At 34.6% G+C, this 20,961-nt stretch overlaps 1 protein-coding gene across 1 annotated transcript; it reads left to right on the top strand.

Annotated features, from left to right (window-relative positions):
• The first annotated feature begins 2,883 nt into the window (after positions 1 to 2,883).
• On the top strand, positions 2,884 to 17,223 carry LOC121398219. The gene is made up of 14 exons (XM_041577097.1): positions 2,884 to 3,013; positions 3,092 to 3,266; positions 3,665 to 3,720; positions 4,998 to 5,078; positions 5,188 to 5,403; positions 7,938 to 8,112; positions 8,512 to 8,567; positions 9,889 to 9,969; positions 10,078 to 10,293; positions 12,786 to 12,960; positions 13,360 to 13,415; positions 14,719 to 14,799; positions 14,908 to 15,123; positions 17,201 to 17,223. Exons 2-14 carry the CDS (start codon positions 3,143 to 3,145, stop codon positions 17,201 to 17,203), a joined length of 1,536 nt encoding a protein of 511 aa, XP_041433031.1. The 5' UTR covers positions 2,884 to 3,013; positions 3,092 to 3,142; the 3' UTR covers positions 17,204 to 17,223.
• The last annotated feature ends 3,738 nt before the right edge of the window (positions 17,224 to 20,961 follow it).

Here is a 20,961-nt window from a genome sequence, read left to right as displayed (position 1 = left end):
ATAAGCATGGAGCTGGTGAGGAGGGCAGCATTGCGGCAGCCCCAAAAATTCCCTGATTGCACAACAGAACTGCCTGTTGTGTTGGGTCATCTTAGGGTGGTTTTTGGATAGCACAGACACTTAGTTTTCTGGATTAAAACTCTTTAATATTAATAGGATATTAGGAGAGCCCCGTACACTCGGACATACCCTCAAAAACAGGCTCATTCTCAATTTGATCAAGTTCCAGAGCAAAGTCTTACCACTTAACACCTTTTATGTGGACACATAATCCAATACTCTTTTCTCAGGAATGTAAATTCCATTGGTATGTTTTGTACCTTGACAGTGGACTTTCTAAATCCCAATAATCAAAGATGGTGGCTATGAAAAATTCAGGGCAAGGCTTGAATTCATTGCACTGTAAGGAAATACGATTCAGGCATTTGGAATAATAGTTGTAGCAGTGTGGGCAGGGCAGCAAAGGATTTTTAAATGTTGTGCATGATTTTTAGTTAAAGTAAATATGTTGTCTTCTGGGTAACTTTGAAATTCACTTATTCACCTTTAAGTTAACTTTTTGTATGTTAAAGAATGGCCAATTCTAAGGTTCTTTTCAATTGGTCTTCATTATTTATATTTTTTATAGTTTTTGAATTATTGTCCTTCTTCTGACCTCTTTCCAGCTTTCAAATGGGATCACTGACCCCATCTAAAAAGAAATGCTCTGTGAGCCTACACATTTAGGGGCAGATTTATCAAGGGTCGAATTTCGAATTTGAAAAACTTTGGTATAAAAAATATAGCTCCAATCATTAACATAAGCATAAACATAAATGTGAGTTATACACTAAGGGGCAGATTTATCAAAGGTCGAATTTCTAATTTGAAAAACGTAAAAATTTGAATTCAAAAAGACCAACCGAAATTAAATCTAAGTTTTTTTTTGGCAAATGGTCCGTATTCAATCAAATCATACGAATCTAAGTAATAATGCATTTGAATCGTACGATTCGAAGTTTTTCGAAGTGAAAATTGAATTAAAGAAATTAGAATTTAGAACAAATTTTTGTGTACTTCAACTAGGGAATAGTCCAAATTCGATTCTAATTTGAAAAAAATTAGCAATTTGAATTTCAAAATTTATCATGTACTGTCTCTTTTAAAATTCGACCATTCGCCATCTAGAACCTGCCGAATTGATGTTTTAGCCTATGAGGGACCTCCTAGAACCTATTTGGAGTCAATTGGTGGACTTTGAAAAATGAAAGCTTTTTTTTGGGGAAAAACTTTGATTCCTACGATTAGAATTCCATCAAAAACTGACCTATTTGATCAAAAATGGACCTATTCGGCCAAAAAAAAACCTTCAATTTAATTTCTGTTGGTCTTTTTAAATTCGAAGACTCTCAAAGGAGGAAAGCAGAGATTTCACATCTTGTGGAGATTCAGTTTTACAAGATAAAATATATCACCAAAAAATGGGGAGGAGTTTCTTTAAAGCAGTTCAACTCATTTACTAATCTTTTAATGCAATTAAATGGAGAAAATCACAAGATCACATAAATATAATGACGCTAACCAATAACATTAAGTTGGCGTCCAAATTGAAAATATTAATGCACTGCCATGAAAGTTGCGGCTCGGCTGCACATGCCGCAAACAGATGGCTCCAGAAATCTCTGTATCAACACATTTCTTATACAGGTATGGGACCTGTTATTCAGAATGCTCGGGACCTGGGGTGTTCCGGATAACAGATCTTTCTGTAATTTAGGTCTTCACACCTTAACTCTACTAGAAAAATAATGTAAACATTAAATAAACCCAATACGCTGGTTCTGCTTCCAATAAGGATTAATTATATCTTAGTTTGGATCAAGTAAATGCTACTGTTTTATTATTATAGAGAAAAAGGGAATCCTTTTTAAAAATGTGGATTATTTTATTATAATGGAGTCTATGGGAGATGTTCATTCGGTAATTCGGAACTTTCTGGATAACGGGTTTCCGGATAACGGATCCCATATCTGTATAAGCCATGCACTCTGTATTACTATTCATATATTCATCATCCCCAGGATTCTGAAGGAAAATAAAAGAAACATGTATTCATTACAATTAATGAGAATAATTGTATACATAAAAACCTAATATTTGACAGCTGGTGACCTCACAATGACTGTTGTCTGCTGGTGACCTCACAATGACTGTTGTCAGCTAGTGACATCACAATGTCAAGCTACCACCCACTAAGAAAACCAAGCCTGGACATCACTGAGAGATTAGTCATGTGACAAAACATTATGACATCACAATGACATGAATCAAGGTACTGACTTTGATCATGTCAGTTTTTATCAGTTGCAGTGAGTGAGTGAGGTCTTGTCTTCACATCACTGTCACTGATTCAATTTCTTTTAATTTCTATTTAACCTTTATTAATTATATTTACCCTTTGACAATCTCAATATGAAGAAAAACTGTATAACAGGTTTAGCCTTATTACCAATAATTTGGACGGTTTGGACGGCCATTGGCCTTGCAATATCTTATACTATAGCTCTTACTCTGGGACACATAAAGCCTTTTCTGCCATTTATAAGGTAAGTCTGTGTTTCTTTTCCTACATGGAATGTGCTTGGGCTGGAGAGCAACCAGGACCATCCAATAACATATGATTTCTATTTATCTTTTAGTGAATTAGTAACGCAGCTACCAGAGATGACTTTTACCAAGACTGCAATAACAATCGCCTGCGTTATAGGTAAGTCACAGCAATAGCATTAAATATATTTATATAGTATAACATCTCCTTCAATATATTTCAATAATATGTCAGTTTTCTAATGTCTAACACCATTAACCATGAGCTAATAAAGTTTATTTACATTTTTCAGATGTTGCTGTAAAGTTTGTGAACTTCAAATTCATCAAGCTGTACAAACCCGAACTCAGTCTGCGCTGTAATATATTCATTTTATGCTGCGGACTCCTAGCCTGTGTCGGCTTTGCCATAGCTGCTTATGTTACGGTAAAAAACTGTTCCTGTTTTTCAAATTTAATCTTGACACCAAAATTTCAGGCACTAATTGACACGTTTCTATTGTAGGGGGAGGAATCGGAAGCTGGTCATCGATTAGGAGCAGTTCTCGGATTTGGCATGGAAAATTTATACAACTTTTTGCAATGTTTGGTGTACATCTTGACTCCAGGCCGGAAAAACCTACGGATGGTTTATTTCCGGATGTTTGTTTGCATAGTCACTGGTGTTGTATTAGTAGCCTGTATCCTTTCTTGGTAACTGGTACAAGTTCATGATTTATTTGTGTCCTGTATGAATTCCACTTTTACCATCTGGGGGAGGGGCAGGTTAGAATCCAGTCTGGTGCCCCAATGGTTCAGTAAATCAATAGTCCACTAAAAGGATGGGTGTAACCTCATGTTCCTTTTCTATAGGGTCTTCCATCTATAGAACCTGGTTAGGTAGATGGCAAACAACAATGTTCCTGCCACCTAATTAGTATGTGGTTTTGTGTAGCCTTCGTGATAACCCCATTATGTTATTTTGTACTTGTTATAGATATTGATCATTTACACCCCAGTATGTGCCTGTACCCCTAAAGTATTTATACTGTTGCCTGTATATTGGTAATGTGTTTTCCTTAATGTAGACATCTTTTAGTTCCGACAGTACGTATTACTTGTGAGATATTGAAGAGCTGCAATGAACATTATCTGGTACGTCATCATTACACATTTATGGGCAGATTTATAAAGGTTGAAGTGAAAGTTCAAATTAAAAAATTGGAATTTCTAGCTAATTTTACTGTACCTCGACCAGGGAATAGTCCAAAATTTATCATGTACTGTCTCTTGAAAAATTCGACTTTGACCATTCACCGTCTAACCTGCCTAATTGCTGTTTTAGCCTATGGGGGGCCTCCTAGAACATATTTGGAGTTAATTGGTGGATTTTGAAATATCCAATTTTTTTTTGGAAAAACGTTGAACCATATGATTTCGAATGCGCTATTACTTTGAGTCGTATGATTCGAATTTGATAGAAAACGGACCTAATAGATCGAAAACAGACCCATTCAGCCAAAAAAAAATAGATTTTTTTAAAATAATTTCCAATTGGTCTTTTTTAATTCGAATTTCAAAGTTATGGGAGTTCAAAAAAACTCCCATTACTTGGAAATTCGACCCTTGATAAATCTAAGATGTTATTTGTAAATGCTAGCAGTGATGTGTTTATTGTTATTACCCAAAAGAACTGTGAATATCTTGTAAAATATATCCTTATAATATATCTTTATCAACACTATGTGGGTTATTTATGAACGTTCATATTTTTTTTATTCCACGATTCAAATCTTATCATGAATGTGAATCATAATTTAAAAAAATGAATTGCAGCATTTATTAATCAAAAAAACATCTTGAATGGAAAACTTTGGCACCTAAGTCATGTACAAGTCAATGGGAACAAAATGTAAACTATTTATTCAATTCTAGATTTTGTACATTTATTTTTAGAACTTGTAAACTCTAAAATGATGAGACAAAGTTCAAGGTATTCAGGTTTTTTTTCCACAATTGTATTCATTTGAGTCTTTTATATATGGAATTTTTAATAAATAAGGTAAACATTTGCGGGGGTTGTTTTAAATTGTGAGATTGTGTTTATTAATAGTAGAAAAAAACCCTCTAAATTGACATAAATCCGAATATTGATAAATAGGCCTCTCTGTGGTGTTAGAAGAGGTATGTGCCTGGCGCCCCTCTACCTTTGCGCCCTAGGCAAGTGCCTCTTCTGCCTACCCATAGTTCTGGTCCTGATTTTATCCCATGTTATGCCTATGTTAGTCTAGGACACATGTAGAGGCATATCATTTTATCTTCTGTTGCTTCTGTAGTTGAGATTTGATAACTGATAAATGAAAATAAAAAATGTCCCATAAAAATTACCCTTATACATCCCAACACTAATTAATCCTTTTTTTTATTTTAAGAAAAATACACTTAGCACACTGGAGTGGATAGGAATGCTTGGGCTTCTCTGCTATATGCCTACATATGCCATGGAACTTAAGGTCAGTAAATGTGATTTATTTTTGCTGAAGACATATAACTGTATGGGAATCATCATTTCTTTCTAATGTCTTAACACTTTCTATTTCATTGTTTTTTTTTACTTTTTAGAATCTGACTCTAAAACGCCCAAAAAACATGAAAGACGACTGGATATGCAAGCGGGAAGTATCTACATCTGATGAAGAGGCCCCTGAAGAACCAACACCTGAAATCTGTGTGCACAAAATAACGTTGTTACCCTCCAATCAGATAATCGGGCTCAGCGATCCCAATAATATACAGGGAACTTATCAACTAACAGTATTAAAGGACTTTAAATCGAAGGTAGTTTTTGGCCGAATAGGTCCGTTTTCGATCGAATAATACGAATCCAAGTAATAGTGCATTCAATCGAATTTGATTCAAAGTTTTTCCAAAAAAACCTTCGATTTTTCAAAGCCCGCCAATTGACTTCAATTCGAAATTTGAATTTTTTTCAAATTCTAATCGAATTCGGACTATTCCCCAGTCGAAGCACACAATAATTAGCTCGACATTCAAATTTTCTTCGACCTTTGATAAATCTGCCCCTAAATTTGATGCCTTACAGAGCATCTGTTTTTTAGAAGGGGGCAGTGACCCCCATTTGAGAAGAAAGAAGAAATCTCCATTCAAAAACTATGAAAAATAAAAAATGAAAGCCAATTGAACAGTGTTTTTTTTTTAGTTTACTTTAGTGAACCATCCGTTTAGTGCAGGACAAAAATAAACCACAATTAAAGGTGAATGGGGCCTAAAGTGGGACGAGACCCATATTCTGATTGGGATTTCCACCCTAGAATCCTTGTCTGGAGACCAATACAGTTTATTTAAAATCTATTGAACCCAATAGTTTGTGGTGGCTATAAATTCTGTCACTTATGTCTCCATGTGTGGCTGATCTCTCTTAGTGCTCCTCCTCAAAAGGAAAGTTATGAGTCAAGTTGAGGACCTTGAACTGTTATGAACAATAGAAGATCAATGATCAAACCCAAACTAATATATAGTTCTATGTCTTAATTCTGTTTGCATTAAGATGACTAAGGATGAATTATGTTTGAGTAACTAAGTAATAAATAACTTATGTGAAATGATGTGTTTATATTTTTACTTTACGGATTTATAAAAAAGTTGAACACTGAGTAAATGTATACTGGGATATGTGCAGTATAAATTCTAAGTTTAATGTGCTATATACTGATCGCCACGTGTTTCCCTTTGGGGCCTATTATTAAGTGCGGGGTAAGCATGAAATATGTTTGCCTGGTTTCCTGTGGTCAGTCTAGAATTTTAATATATAATAAAGTGTGGTTTGTACTTTTTAAATTTGAACTATTTGAAAATATGAATGCACTGCCATGAAAGTTGCAGCTCGGCTGCACGTGCTGCAAACAGATGGCTCCATAAATCTCTGTAGCAACACATTTCTTATACAGGTATGGGATCTGTTATCCAGAATGCTCGGGACCTGGGGTGTTCCGGATAACAGATCTTTCCGTAATTTAGGTCTTCACACCTTACTTCTACTAGAAAATAATGTAAACATTAAATAAACCCAATATGCTGGTTCTGCTTCCAATAAGGATTAATTATATCTTAGTTTGGATCAAGTACATGCTACTGTTTTATTATTATAGAGAAAAAGGGAATCCTTTTTCAAAATGTGGATTATTTGATTATAATGGAGTCTATGGGAGATGTTCATTCGGTAATTCGGAACTTTCTGGATAATGGGTTTCCGGATAACGGATCCCATACCTGTATAAGCCATGCACTCTGTATTACTATTCATATATTCATCATCCCCAGGATTCTGAAGGAAAATAAAAGAAACATGTATTCATTACAATTAATGAGAATAATTGTATACATAAAAACCTAATATTTGACAGCTGGTGACCTCACAATGACTGTTGTCTGCTGGTGACCTCACAATGACTGTTGTCAGCTAGTGACATCACAATGTCAAGCTACCACCCACTAAGAAAACCAAGCCTGGACATCACTGAGAGATTAGTCATGTGACACAACATTATGACATCACAATGACATGAATCAAGGTACTGACTTTGATCAGGTCAGTTTTTATCAGTTGCAGTGAGTGAGTGAGGTCTTGTCTTCACATCACTGTCACTGATTCAATTTCTATTAATTTCCATTTAACCTTTATTAATTATATTTACCCTTTGACAATCTCAATATGAAGAAAAACTGTATAACAGGTTTAGCCTTATTACCAATAATTTGGACGGTTTGGACGGCCATTGGCCTTGCAATATCTTATACTATAGCTCTTACTCTGGGACACATAAAGCCTTTTCTGCCATTTATAAGGTAAGTCTGTGTTTCTTTTCCTACATGGAATGTGCTTGGGCTGGAGAGCAACCAGGACCATCTAATAACATATGATTTCTATTTATCTTTTAGTGAATTAGTAACGCAGCTACCAGAGATGACTTTTACCAAGACTGCAATAACAATCGCCTGCGTTATAGGTAAGTCACAGCAATAGCATTATATATATTTATATAGTATAACATCTCCTTCAATATATTTCAATAATATGTCAGTTTTCTAATGTCTAACACCATTAACCATGAGCTAATAAAGTTTATTTACATTTTTCAGATGTTGCTGTAAAGTTTGTGAACTTCAAATTCATCAAGCTCTACAAACCCGAACTCAGTCTGCGCTGTAATATATTCATTTTATGCTGCGGACTCCTAGCCTGTGTCGGCTTTGCCATAGCTGCTTATGTTACGGTAAAAAACTGTTCCTGTTTTTCAAATTTAATCTTGACACAAAAATTTCAGGCACTAATTGACATGTTTCTATTGTAGGGGGAGGAATCGGAAGCTGGTCATCGATTAGGAGCAGTTCTCGGATTTGGCATGGAAAATGTATACAACTTTTTGCAATGTTTGGTGTACATCTTGACTCCAGGCCGGAAAAACCTACGGATGGTTTATTTCCGGATGTCTGTTTGCATAGTCACTGGTGTTGTATTAGTAGCCTGTATCCTTTCTTGGTAACTGGTACAAGTTCATGATTTATTTGTGTCCTGTATGAATTCCACTTTCACCATCTGGGGGAGGGGCAGGTTAGAATCCAGTCTGGTGCCCCAATGGTTCAGTAAATCAATAGTCCACTAAAAGGATGGGTGTAACCTCATGTTCCTTTTCTATAGGGTCTTCCATCTATAGAACCTGGTTAGGTAGATGGCAAACAACAATGTCCCTGCCACCTAATTAGTATGTGGTTTTGTGTAGCCTTCGTGATAACCCCATTATGTTATTTTGTACTTGTTATAGATATTGGTCATTTACACCCCAGTATGTGCCTGTACCCCTAAAGTATTTATACTGTTGCCTGTATATTGGTAATGTGTTTTTCCTAAATGTAGACATCTTTTAGTTCCGACAGTACGTATTACTTGTGAGATATTGAAGAGCTGCAATGAACATTATCTGGTACGTCATCATTACACATTTATGGGCAGATTTATAAAGGTTGAAGTGAAAATTCAAATAAAAAAATTGGAATTTCTAGCTAATTTTAGTGTACTTCTACTAGGGAATAGTCCAAATTCGATTCGAATTTAAAAATAAAATAAAAACATTTCGAAATTTATCATGTACTGTCTCTTGAAAAATTCGACTTTGACCATTCACCGTCTAAAACCTGCCTAATTGCTGTTTTAGCCTATGGGGGACCTCCTAGAACTTATTTGGAGTTAATTGGTGGATTTTGAAAAATCCAATTTTTTTTTTGGAAAAACTTTGAACCGTATGATTCGAATGCCTTATTACTTTGAGTCGTATGATTCGAATTTGATCGAAAACGGACCTATTCGATCGAAAACAGACCCATTCAGCCAAAAAAAACGTAGATTGTTTTTAATAATTTCCGATCTTTTTTAATTTGAATTTCAAAGTTATGGGAGTTCAAAAAACTCCCATTACTTGGAAATTCGACCCTTGATAAATCTAAGATGTTATTTGTAAATGCTAGCAGTGATGTGTTTATTGTTATTACCCAAAAGAACAGTGAATATCTTGTAAAATATATCCTTATAATATATCTTTATCGACACTATGTGGGTTATTTATGAACGTTCATATTTTTTTTATTCCACGATTCAAATTTTATTATGAATGTGAATCATAATTTAAAAAAATTAACTGCAGCATTTATTAATCAAAAAAAAAATCTTGAATGGAAAACTTTGGCACCTAAGTCATGTACAAGTCAATGGGAACAAAATGTAAACTATTTATTCAATTCTAAGTTTTGTACATTTATTTTTAGAACTTGTAAACTCTAAAATGACGAGACAAAGTTCAAGGTATTCAGGTTTTTTTTCCACAATTGTATTCATTTGAGTCTTTTATATATGGAATTTTTAATAAATAAGGTAAACATTTGTGGGGGTTGTTTTAAATTGTGAGATTGTGTTTATTAATAGTAGAAAAAAACCCTCTAAAATGACATAAATATAAATATTGATAAATAGGCCTCTCTGTGGTGTCAGAAGAGGTATGTGCCTGGCGCCCCTCTACCTTTGCGCCCTAGGCAAGTGCCTCTTCTGCCTACCCATAGTTCCGCTCCTGATTTTATCCCATGTTATGCCTATGTTAGTCTAGGACACATGTAGAGGCATATCATTTTATCTTCTGTTGCTTCTGTAGTTGAGATTTGATAACTGATAAATGAAAATAAACAATGTCCCATAAAAATTACCCTTATACATCCCAACCACTAATTAATCCTTTTTTTAAATTTTTTTTCCAGAAAAATACACTTAGCACACTGGAGTGGATAGGAATGCTTGGGCTTCTCTGCTATATGCCTACATATGCCATGGAACTTAAGGTCAGTAAATGTGATTTATTTTTGCTGAAGACATATAACTGTATAGGGATGATCATTTCTCGCTAATGTCTTAACACTTTCTATTTTATTGTTTTTTTTACTTTTTAGAATCTGACTCTAAAACGCCCAAAAAACATGAAAGACGACTGGATATGCAAGCGGGAAGTATCTACATCTGATGAAGAGGCCCCTGAAGAACCAACACCTGAAATCTGTGTGCACAAAATAACGTTGTTACCCTCCAATCAGATAATCGGGCTCAGCGATCCCAATAATATACAGGGAACTTATCAACTAACAGTATTAAAGGACTTTAAATCGAAGGTTGTTTTTGGCCGAATAGGTCCGTTTTCGATCGAATAATACGAATCCAAGTAATAGCGCATTCAATCGAATTTGATTCAAAGTTTTTCCAAAAAAAACCTTCGATTTTTCAAAGCCCACCAATTGACTTCAATTCGAAATTTGAATTTTTTTCAAATTCTAATCGAAATTTGGACTATTCCCTAGTCGAAGCACACAAAAATTAGCTCGACATTCAAATTTTCTTCGACCTTTGATAAATCTGCCCCTAAATTTGATGCCTTACAGAGCATCTGTTTTTTAGAAGGGGGCAGTGACCCCCATTTGAGAAGAAAGAAGAAATCTGCATTCAAAAACTATGAAAAATAAAAAATGAAAGCCAATTGAACAGTGTTTTTTTTTTTTTAGTTAACTTTAGTGAACCATCCGTTTAGTGCAGGACAAAAATAAACCACAAGTAAAGGTGAATGGGGCCTAAAGTGGGACGAGACCCATATTCTGATTGGGATTTCCACCCTAGAATCCTTGTCTGGAGACCAATACAGTTCATTTAAAATCTATTGAACCCAATAGTTTGTGGTGGCTATAAATTCTGACACTTATGTCTCCATGTGTGGCTGATCTCTCTTAGTGCTCCTGCTCAAAAGGAAAGATATGAGTCAAGTTGAGGACCTTGAACTGTTATGAACAATAGAAGATCAATGATCAAACCCAAACTAATATATAGTTCTATGTCTTAATTCTGTTTGCATTAAGATGACTTAGGATGAATTATGTTTGAGGAACTAAGTAATAAATAACTTATGTGAAATGATGTGTTTATATTTTTACTGTACGGATTTATAAAAAAGTTGAACACTGAGTAAATGTATACTGGGATATGTATAAATTCTAAGTTTAATGTGATATATACTGATCGCCACGTGTTTCCTTTTGGGGCCTAATATTAAGTTAGGGGTAAGCATGAAATACGTTTGCCTGGTTTCCTGTGGTCAGTCTAGAATTTTAATATATAATAAAGTGTGGTTTGTACTTTTAAATTTGAACTATTTGAAAATATGAATGCACTGCCATGAAAGTTGCAGCTCGGCTGCACATGCCGCAAACAGATGGCTCCAGAAATCTCTGTAGCAACACATTTCTTATCTTATACAGGTATGCATCCAGAATGCTCGGGACTTGGGGTGTTCCGGATAACAGATCTTTCCGTAATTTAGGTCTTCACACCTTAACTCTACTAGAAAATAATATAAACATTAAATAAACCCAATACGCTGGTTCTGCTTCCAATAATGATTAATTATATCTTAGTTTGGATCAAGTACATGGTACTGTTTTATTATTATAGAGAAAAAGGGAATCCTTTTTAAAAATGTGGATTATTTGATTATAATGGAGTCTATGGGAGATGTTCATAACGGATCCCATACCTGTATAAGCCATGCACTCTGTATTAATATTCATATATTCATCATTCCCAGGATTCTGAAGGAAAATAAAAGAAACATGTATTCATTACAATTAATGAGAATAATTGTATACATAAAAACTTAATATTTGACAGCTGGTGACCTCACAATGACTGTTGTCTGCTGGTAACATCACAATGACTGTTGTCAGCTAGTGACATCACAATGTCAAGCTACCACCCACTAAGAAAACCAAGCCTGGACATCACTGAGAGATAACAGTCATGTGACACAACATTATGACATCACAATGACATGAATCAAGGTACTGACTTTGATCATGTCAGTTTTTATCAGTTGCAGTGAGTGAGTGAGGTCTTGTCTTCACATCACTGTCACTGATTCAATTTCTATTAATTTCTATTTAACCTTTATTAATTATATTTACCCTTTGACAATCTCAATATGAAGAAAAACTGTATAACAGGTTTAGCCTTATTACCAATAATTTGGACGGTTTGGACGGCCATTGGCCTTGCAATATCTTATACTATAGCTCTTACTCTGGGACACATAAAGCCTTTTCTGCCATTTATAAGGTAAGTCTGTGTTCTTTTCCTACATGGAATGTGCTTGGGCTGGATAGCAACCAGGACCATCCAATAACATATGATTTCTATTTATCTTTTAGTGAATTAGTAACGCAGCTACCAGAGATGACTTTTACCAAGACTGCAATAACAATCGCCTGCGTTATAGGTAAGTCACAGCAATAGCATTAAATATATTTATATAGTATAACATCTCCTTCAATATATTTCAATAATATGTCAGTTTTCTAATGTCTAACACCATTAACCATGAGCTAATAAAGTTTATTTACATTTTTCAGATGTTGCTGTAAAGTTTGTGAACTTCAAATTCATCAAGCTCTACAAACCCGAACTCAGTCTGCGCTGTAATATATTCATTTTATGCTGCGGACTCCTAGCCTGTGTCGGCTTTGCCATAGCTGCTTATGTTACGGTAAAAAACTGTTCCTGTTTTTCAAATTTAATCTTGACACCAAAATTTCAGGCACTAATTGACACGTTTCTATTGTAGGGGGAGGAATCGGAAGCTGGTCATCGATTAGGAGCAGTTCTCGGATTTGGCATGGAAAATTTATACAACTTTTTGCAATGTTTGGTGTACATCTTGACTCCAGGCCGGAAAAACCTACGGATGGTTTATTTCCGGATGTCTGTTTGCATAGTCACTGGTGTTGTATTAGTAGCCTGTATCCTTTCTTGGTAACTGGTACAAGTTCATGATTTATTTGTGTCCTGTATGAATTCCACTTTCACCATCTGGGGGAGGGGCAGGTTAGAATCCAGTCTGGTGCCCCAATGGTTCAGTAAATCAATAGTCCACTAAAAGGATGGGTGTAACCTCATGTTCCTTTTCTATAGGGTCTTCCATCTATAGAACCTGGTTAGGTAGATGGCAAACAACAATGTCCCTGCCACCTAATTAGTATGTGGTTTTGTGTAGCCTTCCTGATAACCCCATTATGTTATTTTGTACTTGTTATAGATATTGATCATTTACACCCCAGTATGTGCCTGTATCCCTAAAGTATTTATACTGTTACCTGTATATTGGTAATGTGTTTTTCCTTAATGTAGACATCTTTTAGTTCCGACAGTACGTATTACTTGTGAGATATTGAAGAGCTGCAATGAACATTATCTGGTACGTCATCATTACACATTTATGGTCAGATTTATAAAGGTTGAAGTGAAAATTCAAATAAAAAAATTTGAATTTCTAGCTAATTTTACTGTACTTCGACCAGGGAATAGTCCAAATTTGATTCGAATTTAAATTTTTTTTTCAAAATTTCGAAATTTATCATGTACTGTCTCTTGAAAAATTCGACTTTCACCATTCACCGTCTAAAACCTGCCTAATTGCTGTTTTAGCCTATGGGGGACCTCCTAGAACTTATTTGGAGTTAATTGGTGGATTTTGAAAAATTTTTTGGAACCATATGATTTCGAATGCGCTATTACTTTGAGTCGTATGATTCAAATTTGATAGAAAACGGACCTATTCGATCGAAAACAGACCCATTCAGCCAAAAAAAAAAGATTTTTTTTAATAATTTCCGATTGGTCTTTTTTAATTCGAATTTCAAAGTTATGGGAGTTCAAAAAAACTCCCATTACTTGGAAATTCGACCCTTGATAAATCTAAGATGTTATTTGTAAATGCTAGCAGTGATGTGTTTATTGTTATTACCCAAAAGAACTGTGAATATCTTGTAAAATATATCCTTATAATATATCTTTATCAACACTATGTGGATTATTTATGAACGTTCATATTTTTTTTATTCCACGATTCAAATCTTATCATGAATGTGAATCATAATTTAAAAAAATTAATTGCAGCATTTATTAATCAAAAAAAAATCTTTAATGGAAAACTTTGGCACCTAAGTCATGTACAAGTCAATGGGAACAAAATGTAAACTATTTATTCAATTCTAGGTTTTGTACATTTATTTTTAGAACTTGTAAACTCTAAAATGACGAGACAAAGTTCAAGGTATTCAGTTTTTTTTTCCATAATTGTATTCATTTGAGTCTTTTATTTATGGAATTTTTAATAAATAAGGTAAACATTTGTGGGGGTTGTTTTAAATTGTGAGATTGTGTTTATTAATAGTAGAAAAAAACCCTCTAAAATGACATAAATATAAATATTGATAAATAGGCCTCTCTGTGGTGTCAGAAGAGGTATGTGCCTGGCGCCCCTCTACCTTTGCGCCCTAGGCAAGTGCCTCTTCTGCCTACCCATAGTTCCGCTCCTGATTTTATCCCATGTTATGCCTATGTTAGTCTAGGACACATGTAGAGGCATATCATTTTATCTTCTGTTGCTTCTGTAGTTGAGATTTGATAACTGATAAATGAAAATAAACAATGTCCCATAAAAATTACCCTTATACATCCCAACCACTAATTAATCCTTTTTTTAATTTTTTTTCCAGAAAAATACACTTAGCACACTGGAGTGGATAGGAATGCTTGGGCTTCTCTGCTATATGCCTACATATGCCATGGAACTTAAGGTCAGTAAATGTGATTTATTTTTGCTGAAGACATATAACTGTATAGGGATGATCATTTCTCGCTAATGTCTTAACACTTTCTATTTTATTGTTTTTTTTACTTTTTAGAATCTGACTCTAAAACGCCCAAAAAACATGAAAGACGACTGGATATGCAAGCGGGAAGTATCTACATCTGATGAAGAGGCCCCTGAAGAACCAACACCTGAAATCTGTGTGCACAAAATAACGTTGTTACCCTCCAATCAGATAATCGGGCTCAGCGATCCCAATAATATACAGGGAACTTATCAACTAACAGTATTAAAGGACTTTAAATCGAAGGTTGTTTTTGGCCGAATAGGTCCGTTTTCGATCGAATAATACGAATCCAAGTAATAGCGCATTCAATCGAATTTGATTCAAAGTTTTTCCAAAAAAAACCTTCGATTTTTCAAAGCCCACCAATTGACTTCAATTCGAAATTTGAATTTTTTTCAAATTCTAATCGAATTTGGACTATTCCCTAGTCGAAGCACACAAAAATTAGCTCGACATTCAAATTTTCTTCGACCTTTGATAAATCTGCCCCTAAATTTGATGCCTTACAGAGCATCTGTTTTTTAGAAGGGGGCAGTGACCCCCATTTGAGAAGAAAGAAGAAATCTGCATTCAAAAACTATGAAAAATAAAAAATGAAAGCCAATTGAACAGTGTTTTTTTTTTTAGTTAACTTTAGTGAACCATCCGTTTAGTGCAGGACAAAAATAAACCACAAGTAAAGGTGAATGGGGCCTAAAGTGGGACGAGACCCATATTCTGATTGGGATTTCCACCCTAGAATCCTTGTCTGGAGACCAATACAGTTCATTTAAAATCTATTGAACCCAATAGTTTGTGGTGGCTATAAATTCTGACACTTATGTCTCCATGTGTGGCTGATCTCTCTTAGTGCTCCTGCTCAAAAGGAAAGATATGAGTCAAGTTGAGGACCTTGAACTGTTATGAACAATAGAAGATCAATGATCAAACCCAAACTAATATATAGTTCTATGTCTTAATTCTGTTTGCATTAAGATGACTTAGGATGAATTATGTTTGAGGAACTAAGTAATAAATAACTTATGTGAAATGATGTGTTTATATTTTTACTGTACGGATTTATAAAAAAGTTGAACACTGAGTAAATGTATACTGGGATATGTATAAATTCTAAGTTTAATGTGATATATACTGATCGCCACGTGTTTCCTTTTGGGGCCTAATATTAAGTTAGGGGTAAGCATGAAATACGTTTGCCTGGTTTCCTGTGGTCAGTCTAGAATTTTAATATATAATAAAGTGTGGTTTGTACTTTTAAATTTGAACTATTTGAAAATATGAATGCACTGCCATGAAAGTTGCAGCTCGGCTGCACATGCCGCAAACAGATGGCTCCAGAAATCTCTGTAGCAACACATTTCTTATCTTATACAGGTATGCATCCAGAATGCTCGGGACCTGGGGTGTTCCGGATAACAGATCTTTCCGTAATTTAGGTCTTCACACCTTAACTCTACTAGAAAATAATATAAACATTAAATAAACCCAATACGCTGGTTCTGCTTCCAATAATGATTAATTATATCTTAGTTTGGATCAAGTACATGGTACTGTTTTATTATTATAGAGAAAAAGGGAATCCTTTTTAAAAAATGTGGATTATTTGATTATAATGGAGTCTATGGGAGATGTTCATAACGGATCCCATACCTGTATAAGCCATGCACTCTGTATTAATATTCATATATTCATCATTCCCAGGATTCTGAAGGAAAATAAAAGAAACATGTATTCATTACAATTAATGAGAATAATTGTATACATAAAAACTTAATATTTGACAGCTGGTGACCTCACAATGACTGTTGTCTGCTGGTAACATCACAATGACTGTTGTCAGCTAGTGACATCACAATGTCAAGCTACCACCCACTAAGAAAACCAAGCCTGGACATCACTGAGAGATAACAGTCATGTGACACAACATTATGACATCACAATGACATGAATCAAGGTACTGACTTTGATCATGTCAGTTTTTATCAGTTGCAGTGAGTGAGTGAGGTCTTGTCTTCACATCACTGTCACTGATTCAATTTCTATTAATTTCTATTTAACCTTTATTAATTATATTTACCCTTTGACAATCTCAATATGAAGAAAAACTGTATAACAGGTTTAGCCTTATTACCAATAATTTGGACGGTTTGGACGGCCATTGGCCTTGCAATATCTTATACTATAGCTCTTACTCTGGGACACATAAAGCCTTTTCTGCCATTTATAAGGTAAGTCTGTGTTCTTTTCCTACATGGAATGTGCTTGGGCTGGATAGCAACCAGGACCATCCAATAACATATGATTTCTATTTATCTTTTAGTGAATTAGTAACGCAGCTACCAGAGATGACTTTTACCAAGACTGCAATAACAATCGCCTGCGTTATAGGTAAGTCACAGCAATAGCATTAAATATATTTATATAGTATAACATCTCCTTCAATATATTTCAATAATATGTCAGTTTTCTAATGTCTAACACCATTAACCATGAGCTAATAAAGTTTATTTACATTTTTCAGATGTTGCTGTAAAGTTTGTGAACTTCAAATTCATCAAGCTCTACAAACCCGAACTCAGTCTGCGCTGTAATATATTCATTTTATGCTGCGGACTCCTAGCCTGTGTCGGCTTTGCCATAGCTGCTTATGTTACGGTAAAAAACTGTTCCTGTTTTTCAAATTTAATCTTGACACCAAAATTTCAGGCACTAATTGACATGTTTCTATTGTAGGGGGAGGAATCGGAATCTGGTCATCGATTAGGAGCAGTTCTCGGATTTGGCATGGAAAATGTATACAACTTTTTGCAATGTTTGGTGTACATCTTGACTCCAGGCCGGAAAAACCTACGGATGGTTTATTTCCGGATGTCTGTTTGCATAGTCACTGGTGTTGTATTAGTAGCCTGTATCCTTTCTTGGTAACTGGTACAAGTTCATGATTTATTTGTGTCCTGTATGAATTCCACTTTCACCATCTGGGGGAGGGGCAGGTTAGAATCCAGTCTGGTGCCCCAATGGTTCAGTAAATCAATAGTCCACTAAAAGGATGGGTGTAACCTCATGTTCCTTTTCTATAGGGTCTTCCATCTATAGAACCTGGTTAGGTAGATGGCAAACAACAATGTCCCTGCCACCTAATTAGTATGTGGTTTTGTGTAGCCTTCCTGATAACCCCATTATGTTATTTTGTACTTGTTATAGATATTGGTCATTTACACCCCAGTATGTGCCTGTACCCCTAAAGTATTTATACTGTTGCCAGTATATTGGTAATGTGTTTTTCCTTAATGTAGATATCTTTTAGTTCCGACAGTACGTATTACTTGTGAGATATTGAAGAGCTGCAATGAACATTATCTGGTACGTCATCATTACACATTTATGGGCAGATTTATAAAGGTTGAAGTGAAAGTTCAAATTAAAAAATTGGAATTTCTAGCTAATTTTAGTGTACTTCTACTAGGGAATAGTCCAAATTCGATTCGAATTTAAAAAAAGAAATAAAAACATTTCGAAATTTATCATGTACTGTCTCTTGAAAAATTCGACTTTGACCATTCACCATCTAAAACCTGCCTAATTGCTGTTTTAGCCTATGGGGGACCTCCTAGAACTTATTTGGAGTTAATTGGTGGATTTTGAAAAATCCAATTTTTTTTTTGGAAAAACTTTGAACCGTATGATTCGAATGCCTTATTACTTTGAGTCGTATGATTCGAATTTGATCGAAAACGGACCTATTCGATCGAAAACAGACCCATTCAGCCAAAAAAAACTTAGATTTTTTTTAATAATTTCCGATCTTTTTTAATTTGAATTTCAAAGTTATGGGAGTTCAAAAAACTCCCATTACTTGGAAATTCGACCCTTGATAAATCTAAGATGTTATTTGTAAATGCTAGCAGTGATGTGTTTATTGTTATTACCCAAAAGAATATATCCTTATAATATATCGTTATCGACACTATGTGGGTTATTTATGAACGTTCATATTTTTTTTATTCCACGATTCAAATTTTATCATGAATGTGAATCATAATTTAAAAAAATGAATTGCAGCATTTATTAATCAAAAAAAAAATCTTGAATGGAAAACTTTGGCACCTAAGTCATGTACAAGTCAATGGGAACAAAATGTAAACTATTTATTCAATTCTAAGTTTTGTACATTTATTTTTAGAACTTGTAAACTCTAAAATGACGAGACAAAGTTCAAGGTATTCAGGTTTTTTTTCCACAATTGTATTCATTTGAGTCTTTTATATATGGAATTTTTAATAAATAAGGTAAACCTTTGTGGGGGTTGTTTTAAATTGTGAGATTGTGTTTATTAATAGTAGAAAAAACCCCTCTAAAATGACATAAATCTGAATATTGATAAATAGGCCTCTCTGTGGTGTCAGAAGAGGTATGTGCCTGGCGCCCCTCTACCTTTGCGCCCTAGGCAAGTGCCTCTTCTGCCTACCCATAGTTCTGGTCCTGATTTTATCCCATGTTATGCCTATGTTAGTCTAGGACACATGTAGAGGCATATCATTTTATCTTCTGTTGCTTCTGTAGTTGAGATTTGATAACTGATAAATGAAAATAAAAAATGTCCCATAAAAATTACCCTTATACATCCCAACCACTAATTAATCCTTTTTTTTATTTTAAGAAAAATACACTTAGCACACTGGAGTGGATAGGAATGCTTGGGCTTCTCTGCTATATGCCTACATATGCCATGGAACTTAAGGTCAGTAAATGTGATTTATTTTTGCTGAAGACACTTAACTGTATGGGAATCATTATTTCTTTCTAATGTCTTAACACTTTCTATTTTATTGTTTTTTTTACTATTTAGAATCTGACTCTAAAACGCCCAAAAAACATGAAAGACGACTGGATATGCAAGCTGGAAGTATCTACATCTGATGAAGAGGCCCCTGAAGAACCAACACCTGAAATCTGTGTGCACAAAATAACGTTGTTACCCTCCAATCAGATAATCGGGCTCAGCGATCCCAATAATACACAGGGAACTTATCAACTAACAGTATTAAAGGACTTTAAATCGAAGGTAGTTTTTGGCCGAATAGGTCCGTTTTCGATCGAATAATACGAATCCAAGTAATAGCGCATTCAATCTAATTTGATTCAAAGTTTTTCCAAAAAAACCTTCGATTTTTCAAAGCCCACCAATTGACTTCAATTCGAAATTTGAATTTTTTTCAAATTCTAATCGAATTTGGACTATTCCCTAGTCGAAGCACACAAAAATTAGCTTGACATTAAAATTTTCTTCGACCTTTGATAAATCTGCCCCTAAATGTGATGCCTTACAGAGCATCTGTTTTTTTAGAAGGGGGCAGTGACCCCCATTTGAGAAGAAAGAAGAAATCTGCATTCAAAAACTATGAAAAATAAAAAATTAAAGCCAATTGAACAGTGTTTTTTTTTTTAGTTAACTTTAGTGAACCATCCGTTTAGTGCAGGACAAAAATAAACCACAAGTAAAAGTGAATGGGGCCTAAAGTGGGACGAGACCCATATTCTGATTGGGATTTCCACCCTAGAATCCTTGTCTGGAGACCAATACAGTTTATTTAAAATCTATTGAACCCAATAGTTTGTGGTGGCTATAAATTCTGTCACTTATGTCTCCATGTGTGGCTGATCTCTCTCTTAGTGCTCCTCCTCAAAAGGAAAGATATGAGTCAAGTTGAGGACCTTGAACTGTTTTGAACAATAGAAGATCAATGATCAAACCCAAACTAATATATAGTTCTATGTCTTAATTCTGTTTGCATTAAGATGATTTAGGATGAATTATGTTTGAGTAACTAAGTAATAAATAACTTATGTGAAATGATGTGTTTATATTTTTACTTTACGGATTTATAAAAAAGTTGAACACTGAGTAAATGTATACTGGGATATGTATAAATTCTAAGTTTAATGTGATATATACTGATCGCCACGTGTTTCCCTTTGGGGCCTAATATTAAGTGCGGGGTAAGCATGAAATACGTTTGCCTGGCTTCCTGTGGTCAGTCTAGAATTTTAATATATAATAAAGTGTGGTTTGTACTTTTA

The sequence above is a fragment of the Xenopus laevis genome, chromosome 9_10L (assembly GCF_017654675.1).
Source record: "Xenopus laevis strain J_2021 chromosome 9_10L, Xenopus_laevis_v10.1, whole genome shotgun sequence".
Taxonomy (NCBI): Eukaryota; Metazoa; Chordata; class Amphibia; order Anura; family Pipidae; genus Xenopus; species Xenopus laevis.
Note: the sequence above shows the minus strand (reverse complement) of the source record. Positions and strands in the feature narration are given on the sequence as shown.